This window comes from Atta cephalotes (genome assembly GCF_000143395.1).
Source record: "Atta cephalotes unplaced genomic scaffold scaffold00015, whole genome shotgun sequence".
Taxonomy (NCBI): domain Eukaryota; kingdom Metazoa; phylum Arthropoda; class Insecta; order Hymenoptera; family Formicidae; genus Atta; species Atta cephalotes.
This window is the reverse complement of record NW_012130079.1, coordinates 2,917,995-2,929,358: the sequence shown is the minus strand read 5'-3', so window position 1 is coordinate 2,929,358 and position 11,364 is coordinate 2,917,995. Positions and strand designations below refer to the sequence as shown.

The 11,364-nt window shown below is 32.2% G+C and overlaps 3 protein-coding genes across 3 annotated transcripts in view; 1 reads left to right on the top strand and 2 right to left on the bottom strand.

The window, feature by feature from the left end:
• The window catches only part of LOC105618039 (mediator of RNA polymerase II transcription subunit 20), a 96,538-nt gene extending 90,604 nt beyond the window's left edge, over positions 1-5,934 (bottom strand). The window contains exons 1-2 of the mRNA XM_012199577.1: positions 5,921-5,934; positions 5,565-5,707 (exon numbers count right to left, since the gene is read on the bottom strand). Of these exons, the coding sequence (XP_012054967.1) occupies positions 5,565-5,707; positions 5,921-5,934 (157 nt within the window). The remainder of the gene's footprint in view (positions 1-5,564; positions 5,708-5,920) is intronic.
• Positions 5,935-6,869: 935 nt separating this feature from the next.
• Positions 6,870-9,067, top strand: LOC105618036 (vacuolar fusion protein MON1 homolog A). Its single transcript, XM_012199575.1, has 7 exons — positions 6,870-7,157; positions 7,254-7,576; positions 7,648-7,891; positions 7,998-8,282; positions 8,370-8,560; positions 8,758-8,860; positions 8,927-9,067. Exons 1-7 carry the CDS (start codon positions 6,870-6,872, stop codon positions 9,065-9,067), a joined length of 1,575 nt encoding a protein of 524 aa, XP_012054965.1.
• Positions 9,068-9,519: 452 nt separating this feature from the next.
• Positions 9,520-10,673, bottom strand: LOC105618035 (pre-mRNA-splicing factor 38A-like). The gene is made up of 3 exons (XM_012199574.1): positions 10,510-10,673; positions 9,993-10,360; positions 9,520-9,911 (listed from the first exon to the last, which is right to left on the bottom strand). Exons 1-3 carry the CDS (start codon positions 10,671-10,673, stop codon positions 9,520-9,522), a joined length of 924 nt encoding a protein of 307 aa, XP_012054964.1.
• Positions 10,674-11,364: the final 691 nt, after the last annotated feature.

Sequence of the window (11,364 nt, the reverse complement as noted above, 5' to 3'; positions counted from 1 at the left end):
CAAGCAGAAATGCGCATATGGCCGATTGGTCGTTTCGATTCTTTTGTTCCGGATACATTTAACGAGCAAAAATATTTTCTACTCGATAAAATGGCATAGGGTTTTGTGTTGAACTGATAAAATTTATCAGTAGTAAATCATATCACAGAAAAAAATTCCTGCAAATTCATATCTTCTTAATGATAACATATCTTTATCAGGATATAAAGAGGATACTTGCGTGAGGAAAAAAAGATCTGTATAAAAAAATAACCGAGTAACCGAATCACAAATTGCCTTCACTTCTGGCTTTAATAATTAAATCGTTTCTCGACTGATAATGAAATTATATCATCGAGCTTTAAATAGTAACTTCTTACGTATAGTAACTCCAAAAAAAAAACGTGATACACTTTTTTTCTTTCAGAAATCATCTTACAGAGCTAGATTAAATTTTTTTTTAGTAAACGACATAAATTGTTATGCTCATTCCACACTATTCAGTATCGTATCTCTTTGAGATGTTTTTGAAGATATAAAGGATAATTGTAAAAAAAGATCAAAAATGATACCAAATAATATCTAAATAAATATTAGCATCAGATTAGATCTACGTAAAATCGCACCGTGTAAACTATTTTATACTTATCGTATTATCTGCAACTTTATGTTAATTTCCGGTTTTTTCGGATTGAATTATATTCTTTAATAAGTTTTTAATATTCAAAGCTTATTCAAATCAAGAGGCAATGCTATCATACCGTACTTTCCAAGGAAAAAAGACAATACTTTACGCGAAAAAAATGTGTATACACAAGTAAACAATTTAAAATTAACGGAGCCCTTAGAATAGGCTCGATAGACTGCTCGTAGACTGCCAAGCTAGTCTTTCTGTAAAATAATCAGTATATGCAATAAGTTGCAATAATTTCTGCAGCTATATTTTCAGCCGTTAATGGTGTTCGAGCACCATTTCTTTCGAGAATATCGCGATAAGCCTCGAGAGAAAAGATAAAAAATAATTATCAACGCTAAAAACGATGTTTTTACAGCTAATGTGCTGCAGGGCATTCGCGTTATTAAACAAGTTTATGACAATATATAGAGTATACTTTTGCGGACGTAAGCAAAATACCTTTTGCTAACTTTAGAATATCGAGGCCTCGTTGCATAGGCATCATTGACTTAACTGTGACAATATCGATTTGTAGATATATCTACATATGTTTCATAAGATGCGTATTGTGTATATTGGTTATTGTATATTATATACATATATCTCTGTCGTATTCGTGAAACTTACGCAATTAGTGACGATACGATGCAATATAGTCGATAAACAAATTCCCGACAATACCACAAATTACTAATTTCGCGAAGCCGGTAGAGCGAAATTCGGTACTATTAGCTTTATGAAAATATTAATGCATATGTACTATTAATGCATATGTAACATTGAAAGCAGCTATACCTAACACTAAATATCTGCGGGATCGAGGGTGAGTCCCTCATCTATATAACTAATCTTGATTATTTATCTAAGTCTTCTGCTTTCGACGATTTCCTGCATTTCTCAAAAATGTAGCCATTCGAATGGCGGAGTCGCGATTAGACGAAAGTTTCCATAATGATGTACGTATTTTATATTTTTATATAGTTTGTAGAATAATGTTGAGAGAGAGAGAGAGAGAGAGAGAGAGAGAGAGAGAGAGAGGAGAGCGATTCACATGACGAAGTATTTGTTAGAAGTTGACTACACTTTGCGGATCACAGCTTGTATATCTGTGATAATCCACGCGGGAAAAAAATTTCCTTAAAATATCTATTCTATCGAATTATATAATATCAACGAAACAAAATGCCGAACGTAATATAACAAATTTGATTTGAGAGACAAACACGATATGAAGAGGAAATTTTTTGTCGCATTTTTGGATCGCGCAAACAGAAACTATCACATCTGTAATTATCTATCGAAACCGTGAGTCATATCCCTGCCATATCCTATACGTAACGAAGTGTATGAAAGTCGCGGAAGCATTACATTACATTAAATCCCTGTACTTAAATATTTCCGCGTGTTTCTGTAGACAGTGATCGATCGATACGATGCGGGGGAGAGAAAAATCTGCGTTTGCGCAAAACTATATTGATTCGTAAAAAATACATTCCATTTTTTATATATATAAACTACACGTATGCGGTACGCGAGGAAAATAATGTTGCCAACATCGAAATCGTAAATTCGAAAAACGACATATCACGTATAAGAGAAATAATATTTTGGTATCGGCATTACTGTCTACAAAGAAGCGAGTACACGCACCTTCCTATCAACAAAAATATCTTGCTAAATATATTACATAAGTGTCTTGAAAAAATATATACCAGCATATCCTAATTAATACTTTATTGTGAAAAAATTTTAATGATTATTTTTCATTTTTTATATTAAGTGTAAGAGTTGGTAATCAAATTATATTTTTGCTATAAGAAATAATCAATTATCTAAAATATGAGATTATAATTTGTCGAATTATAGTAACACATTTATAATAAATGTTTAAGCTAGTGAAAATCATTTTACAGTGGTATATATATTTTCAAAGCATTGTATATTTTATGCTCAAGGGCTTGGATACAGTATTGGGTAATGTCTACAATTAGTTTTAATGCGGTGCAATGCTCGTGAAACGAGTATACATAAGATATACGATTAACTTCCGAATTTTACGTAAATCATAAAAAAGTTCTCGATAAGATTATCTCGTTTTTAGTATACCGCGCCGAATAAGCGAGCTTTACTATTTGCCGAGTGGCATATTATATAATCACAGACCACCTTGCGTCAGATCTTCCATGTAAAGAAAAAAAAAAAAAAAAGAAAAATCTCTCCTTTCCCTTGTAGGTATATTAAACTATATAAAACAAAAATCTGCACTGTGCACTCTCGTGAATTGAAAATTTATCGTAACATGTAGCGGTAATAGTGAAATTCAGGATCAAGATTTCGCATTACTGCACGTTTAGGGTCCCGGATAAAATGTCTGTATATCGCGTGAATATGTATGTGTTCGTGTGCAAGAAAACTCGCGAATGAGTGGTGTGTAATTGCGGGTGACGATAATAGCTTTTAGATGTACGCCATGCATGTAGATTTATCCCTTTATTCCCCTTTTATGCGAAACAAAAATGGCAAACATTAGAGGTTGGCAAAGACTATAACTCAAGATTGAAATATTGAAATATTAATCTGCATTAGCAAATTAAAAATGCATACTTAGCGCGTGCAATCAGATTACAGCAAATAGGGATTCAATCTAGGAATTCGAATTTATATACATATGTTACTATTATCTGGACGTGATGAAAAAGCTTTACGGAGAGAATCACGTTATAATTCTACTTAATGACAATAAATTCATTATACAATTTATCGACAATAAATAGTTCAAATGGATATTAGCGCTGGCCGTCGCTAAGATGATTAAATCTTATATTATATCATCACAGATATTAAAATTATGAAGACGTATTTTCAATGAAGAAAAAGAAAGAGAAAAAGAGAAAGAGAAAAAGAGAAAGAGAAAGAGAAAAGAGAACAGAATAAATAAGAAATAAATATATATGCATATACACCGATTTTGTCTATAACGAGCCATGTTTAGCTTCGCTTGTTAGATTTAATATTTTTGTAATGATGCCTAGGAATGTATAGCTGGTATATTTGTACCTTCATAGAGTTAACATTTAGATTATACTCTCTATAAATGTTGCATTTTCAATGCGATGCAACAGAAAAATCAACTCTTGTATAATGCGATGGAATATAATATTGTATAAAATATATAAGAATGATTTCTGTGCAAGAAGTGAGACAAGACTGTGCGTCGCTTTCTCGCGAATACGAACTCGAATTCTATCATCGAATATAGAAAATATCGATTCTCCTACGCTTTCTCTTCGATGTAACGAAAACACCAAGTAACGAGAATTCTTTGATTCATTTCAGAGGTTGGCCAATATGTTCGTTAATTAAAATAATATGAGATAGCACAAACGTGATCTTGCCGATACGACGATTTATTTTAGGAGGATAGATACAACATCCTCGGCAATACCGTATATTTATGTTACGTATAAATATTGTACTTAAGTGATTTTTGTTAGCGTTTGCGTTTACACCTCTCTAGAAATAATAAATGACGTATCGAATATATACAATCGCTAATAACACTTCTGGCGGAACCAACACTTGCGTGTTTGCATAGAAACCTATATACAAATGTATAAACGTCAAAGAAAATTATGAGAACAAAACAAGTGTTTTTATTAATTCGTTCCCTGAATCTCATAAATTCTTGAAACAATGTTGAAAGAGTGTGATTCAAAATCTACAAAAGTAAATAAATTTGAAGGTGGAATCTTTGAAAGTGGAAAAGTTTTTCTGTGAAAATTTTAAGAGTTTTATGACATCTAAAGTATTTTTAAAAATATCGTTAAATTGTATGCGAAAATCAATATTTGCATAGCTAGAATAAATAAGAAAAAGAGAAAATTATTTAAATTGTTTTTTTTTAAATATCGTTTAATAATTTTATAATTCGAATAAGTTCATTATTATTTTTTTATCGTTTTGAGTCTTATATATTTTCTGTTTTATTTTATGTCTTCTAAAAGTTCAACAATTTGAAAACTGACACGATATCGATTTTTAAAGGTATCGAATAAAATTTATGTGTCCGATTTCTCAAAGTTAAAAGCAAGATTGAAAGCATCGATTTTATTTTTTTGCGAGAGCACGTACTTTTACGAAAGCAAGTTCATTGTACGAATAACTCTGTTGCGAAAAACTTTATAAAGTCTACTTTTTATATTTTATAGCTCAACTAGTATACACTTTCTATACTTAAAAGATTTGTTCTTTTTTAGCTAAACTTCTTGCGCATAGTTCACACATCTTGTCTCTTTCCTTCAACGCGAAAAGAAAATAAACAATCTGTTGAACGTAGATCATTCAATGTAAAATAAATAAGCAAGTCGCTGCAAATAACATGTCTAAAGCCAGTGGCACAAGATGTTTTTTTCCCGCTGGATTTATTGTGTTTTTTAAAGAAAATTACTGAAATTGCACCACACAGAACACAGAATTTTATTTATTATTTATTATTTCTAATACTTTACTAAAATGTAAACAGGAAAATATACATCGTATGCCGCAGGTTTAAAAAAATCACTTATAGAAAAGTCACATATGCATAAAGAAAATCATCCAATCATACGTTTGTCTTTATGACAGAAATGTAATTGGATATTTTTCTTTATGCATATGGTTATGCGGCTATGCAAATTTGTATGAAATGGCCCTAATAACGCGCAATATTCAAAGGATTAACAAAAATTGCACAAATAACAATACTAAATAACAAATAAGACATCTTTAAACGGCCAAGCAACGGCCATCTGTATCAACAGTCACGTACTAGCTAGAGCAACAACCGGAATTTGAACATAAAACCTGAACGTGAAAGTTTCGAATCCGCCAAACTTGCGGACATAAAATAGCGTACAGAAAACGCACTTACCAAGCTGCGGCACCGACATGTATGTCTCGCAATCCACCAGGAACTGCCCCACCTGCACCGCGCCGAGAGCGACGACCCTCTTCGTCAGGAATTCGATAGTCTGCGGTCCGGTCCGGTTCTCGATCATCGGATACTGTTGCAACCTGTCAACAGCATATGTAAATTATTCTTTCACTGCTACAGACTCACAATCAGACGAGTGTTGTCGATTATCATTTATCCCGCAGCGGCATGCGACATAACCTAACCTAACCTCTGCGCGTCTGCCGGAGAGACGCGACGCATGCATTTCTCTTTTGTGATTGATCGTGCGACGAAGAATCACGTGAATGTTTAGAGACGCGAATACTACTTACACGGTGACACCCATTCTATGAATTGCGTCGTTATTACACAATGAATTCCGAATAGAACAAACGTCGCGAGACACTATGTCGATACCCGGCGAACACTTGTCGCGTCTTGTCTAAGTCCTATCGTCTCATGTCAGGTGCAATTCGCGCGCGATTTAAAACAATGTCAATTCGGCGCGCCATCTGATTTTTGTATCGAGAATCGTTTTATCAAGTTGCAGGAATTTCGTGAGAAGAATGTCGCTATATATTATATCCATTATTTATTATTTTAGGTCTAAAATATAATAGTATTATTTTATTATTTATTATATTAATATATTTTTTAATATTAAAAAATAAAATAAGTAAAAATTAATAAAAGATTAATTAAACTTAAAGATATGATGTTTTTTCAGAAAAGGCTCTTTGCCTCCAATTTTAGATTTTTTTGTTTCATTAAAAAACACATCGAATAAGAAATCGAAGATAGGGGAATATTCTGAAAATTAATAATTAATAATAATTATTAATATATTTAATATTTATAAAAATATATTAATGTATTTTTAATACTTTCATTATCTTTTTCAGATTTAATTATTCCAATTTTTAATTATTTATATTCATAATATATATTTTATAGAATACGATCTATAGCGTATAATAGAACTAAATAATATACATACAACAAATTATAATTATAAAACTATATAACAAAGTCGAAGACTATTGATATGTTATCCGCCGAAAATATTCGTGGCTACATAGTTCAACATGCATGTTTTAGAGGCGCCAGTAAACAAATTCCACATAAACAAACAAGCAGCAGCGCACTTAACAGTTCCGCGATGAATTAACGAGGAATGGCAAGGAATAGCAGCCGATCTTCGTCAGTCTGTCTCTGTTAAATGTCAAACGCCAACGAGAATCGCAGAATAGCGATTTGTTTGTGACGTTCTCGTTTGTAGAGATGGCCGCGAAAGAGTCGATCGTTGTCGAATCGATTGATAGCGGCATAGCCGAGCCCGGGATTGAGCCCGGCGCCTCCACGGAGACGATGCTCGTCACCACTGACAGCTTCGACGAGTACGAGCAGGAGATGAGCGGCAGCATCGACGATGACAGACAAATGAAGGAGAGTATCACTAGCACCATCTCCGAGATCCAGGAGGACGTTGTGCAAGACAATTCCACGACGTCCACCATCGCCGATCCAGGAGAATCCGAGAAAAACCTTTCTCTGGACGACGCAGAGATGGTTAGGCTTTTTTTGTACGGACTCGCCTATTTTTTTCATAAATTTGCGTTGCATATCAATATTATACATTAAACCGGATGAATTGTCACATTTTAGGATGATGTCGCACATCGTTTGGGCCAAAGTAACCTAGATGGAGACCCGTTGCGTTGCAAAGCGTGGCTGGCACAGAAAAAGCATATTTTTATTTTAAGTCAGGCGGGGAAACCGATATATTCTAGATACAGTTCAGAAGACAAACTAGTCACAGTTATGGGAGTCATGCAAGCTTTAGTGTCATTTGTTCAAGCTGGGAGCGATATGATTAGATCGGTACACGCTGGCGATACGAACTTTGTTTTTGTTGTGAAGGGTCCATTGATCTTAGTAGCAGTGTCTAAAACCTTGGAAAGCGTATCTCAGCTCACTTTACAATTAACGTACATGTTACTTAAAATGATATCCTTGCTTTTTAATAAAATATCTGATACTTATACATATTTAATTCCAGATATGTATATAATCAGATAATCTCTGTGTTGACACAGTCTCAGTTAAATAGAGTATACGATCAAAGAAGAAACTTTGATCTACGAAGGTTATTAAGTGGTAGCGAAAGACTGATAGATCATTTATTGAACTTTATGGACAGAGAGCCTGCTTTCTTTCTAGGAGCCATTAAATGTTTACCCTTACTTCCTTCTATGAGAAATTCCATTACACAGACCATCATTCAAACTTGTGTTAAGATCAAGGTATAAAAGCATTTATTGGAATTATATATATTTTGGAATATGTAAAAAATTTGTGAAATTGGAATGAATTCAAATGTTGTTTTATTAAGAGAAATTTGTCTTTCAGAATTTAGTATTTGCCATACTTCTAGCTAACAATCAGTTAGTTACACTAGTTAGAATGAATAAATTTTTCCTGCATCCAATGGATCTACACATAATACAAAATCTGGTGGACAGTTCTGAGTCGCTCAAAACTGCTGAGAGCTGGACACCGATATGTCTACCAAAATTTGATTCCAATGGATACATGCATGGTCACGTATCATATCTGGCAGAAGATTGCCAGGCATGTTTATTGCTACTTACCGTTGATAGGGATGTATTTTTTGTGTTATCGGAAGCTAAACAAGTAAGAATTATTGCAGAAAATAAAATTGATTAAATAAATTGAGAAATCATTTATATGAATGTCAATTTAATGTTAAATGTTTGATAGAAAATTGTGGAAAAATTGCGGCGAACAAATTGTCTAGAAGCAATAAATGAGTCCATGAACAAACCGACGGTAACGACTGCTGACATTGGGTTACCCGAGATGCGACACGTTTTATACAAATGTAAAAGCACCGCGCAATTCTGGAGTCCTGGGCTCCAATCACCTTACACAACGGATGATGAGATAGAACGGTAAAAATTTATTTTTTTTAATAAACGGTTGAAATTAAAAAGGGCATATAAGAGTCAAATATAAAAATTCAATATAATCTAAGATATTCTAATTTTCTTACATGCCTTTCTAATTTCAATTGTTTTTGTGTTTAAGAATCCTTGTTTAATTTAAATAAATGTAACATCTATATGATAAAAAAATATATTTTTTTTAGATTATTGGAACTTTATCAGTGTTTGCATCACAGATTGCATTCTCCTAGTCGACCCTTGAAACTTATATTTCAACAGCTAGATAAGGAGACAATGTTAGCATGGGTAAGTAAAAATTTATATGATCTTGAACGCGAGATTTTTTTCTTTAATTAAAAAAAAAATTTCTAGGTGGCTTCTGGTTTTGAATTATATGTAACATTTGAACCTCTGGTCACGAAACCAGATGCCATTGAGGCAGTGAGCAAGCTATTAAAGTGGATAAAGAAAGAAGAAGAGAGATTATTCATTCTAAACTCTCCTACGTTTTAAACATTGCCAAGTATTTTGTTTTTACAAAATACATAGAAAAGATAATATGTAAAATTGATAGAAATATTTGTCGATCAAATTTCGAAAATGTGTGAGAAGTATCAAGGATTCCAAAGTAAAACATCTTCATTACATATACGTTCTAAAAAAGGCAGGAATATAGTTATTATTCGTCCATTATTAAGCATTGGTATATAATCGATATCGCTATTTTGTTATTTAATAAAGCAATTGTAATATAATACAAATAATGTGAAAATGTACATATATTTGAATATGTTACGGATGCAATTCCACGTTGTAGTTTTAATACCGAATTCTTGTCATGTACTGACGCTAAAAATATACGAGCATTAATAAGAGGATATAAGAAAAGTTAAATATTACCAATTCATCTCTCATATAAAATTTGACCAAAAGATTTTTCATATCATCGCACTTTAACCTTAATCTTAATGTCTAATTCTGTCGCGTTCTCTTCTACGATCACGGTCCCTTTCTCTTTCTCGTTCTCTCTCCCTCTCTCTATCATCTCTTCTATGACGATCTCTGTCTCTGTCCTTATCTTTGTGCGACGTTGAATGAGATTTTGGCGATTTGCTGCGTTTACGCTCTCTCCTGTCTCTATCCCTGTCTCTTTCCCTGCTTCTCGATCTTTGTTTCTCCTTATCGGATTTTTTCTCTGTTCGAGAATGCCTTTTATCTCTTTCTCTGTGACGATCTCTATCCCGTTCGTGATCATCCGGTCTTTTACGTGGTAATTCCTTTATCGGTGGAATTTCTTCTTCTTCTGATGATTCAATGCCATCATCCATATCATCTTCCAATGCTGATATCTTCGCTTCTACATAAGACAAATAAATATATAATAAAAAAATGATTAGGAATCAAAGTAACATTAATGTATAGAAAATACTTAACATACCTAACTCATTATTTTCCTCTAAAACGTGCCTCTTTTGAATTCTTGGTAAAATAACATCACAACACCTTTCATCTCTGAGAAGATTATCAATGAATTCATCCATGTGTACGAGCTCGAATACACCCTGTTTATTCTGAATTCTGAGCTTTCTGTTGTCATTGAATAATGGTTCGAGATATTTATAACAGTCTAAGGAAGAACCAGTTAATCTCATATACAGTGCACCCAAAGCCCGAACATATTTAAACTCTTCGTTCTTTATAAATTCAACTATGATGTCCTTTTCAGGTTGTATTTGGAGCATTTTTAATATGAGGCAAAGAAAAGGAGTAGGCTTCACATTGCCGCCATAAACTCCTCCTAGAAATCTAAAAGAAAAAAATGTAATTAATTAGAAAAAACACTTCTTACACATATTAACATTTTGTTTCTGTAAGTTTATCCATTAAGTACATAAAAATAATATTATTGATAAAAGAAATCATTGTTGTAGAGGTTATATTTTACTCTTACTAACCTCAACTCCATTGCCTTGTCGACCAACAGTTCGGCTGTTAAAGCAAAACATTCTTCTTTCCAGTATTTAGAGTCATATATCCGAGATCTGATAATCTTCTCAATCAAATATTGTGGATTTGTTCCGCGAATAGATTTAGCATCTTTTACCGTGCGATTTGCCATTTTCGAATTCAACTACTTACATTCAACCAATTCAATTGTGACAGACTTGCTATCAATCTTCAGTTGGAAGTCACTAGAGGACACTGATTTGTCGAAAATGTATTTTGTGTAAATAATAAAAAACTTTGCATCGAATTCATTTCTGATAATGGGTGATGCACGAATCAAGTAAAAAAGAATAAACAAAAGAATAAACTGTAAATAAACACAGAAATTATTTAACGCAGAAACTGAATAAAAAATATTTTTTTATTAATGTGTAATTGTTTAAAATACTTTACTTGCAAAAATTCGATAATCCTATATACAAAAGTTTTGAATTAAAGAAAGATATTAATATTATTTTTATGAAAAAATGTTGTTTTTCTTTCAGAACTCTGAAACATTTGTATTCTACTGCCTATTATAATAAGTCCATTATAAAAGTCCATATAAATTAAAAAATCAATATATATGCATAAATAATTTTATTTATCGATATAGAGAAAATAATTTGACATTATATATTAATAATAATTTGAAATTATATATTATATAAATAATATATTGTATATATATATATATATATATATATATATATTATATATATTATTTATAATAATGTATATAATTTCCAAGAAAGTATATCAAATTATTTTCTCTTCGTTCTGAAGACTCATTAAAAATCTAAAATATATTATGATTGATTAAC

Excerpts from the sequence above, each read along its gene's own strand:
- LOC105618036 (XM_012199575.1), top strand. The coding sequence starts at position 6,870 with ATGGCCGCGAAAGAGTCGATCGTTGTCGAATCGATTGATAGCGGCATA. Across the intron at positions 7,577-7,647 it reads CAGCTCACTTTACAATTAAC|ATATGTATATAATCAGATAA; the intron begins GTACATGTTACT and ends ATTTAATTCCAG. Across the intron at positions 8,861-8,926 it reads AGGAGACAATGTTAGCATGG|GTGGCTTCTGGTTTTGAATT; the intron begins GTAAGTAAAAAT and ends AAAAATTTCTAG.
- LOC105618035 (XM_012199574.1), bottom strand. The coding sequence starts at position 10,673 with ATGGCAAATCGCACGGTAAAAGATGCTAAATCTATTCGCGGAACAAAT. Across the intron at positions 10,361-10,509 it reads GACAAGGCAATGGAGTTGAG|ATTTCTAGGAGGAGTTTATG; the intron begins GTTAGTAAGAGT and ends TTTTTCTTTTAG. Across the intron at positions 9,912-9,992 it reads AGAGGAAAATAATGAGTTAG|AAGCGAAGATATCAGCATTG; the intron begins GTATGTTAAGTA and ends TGTCTTATGTAG.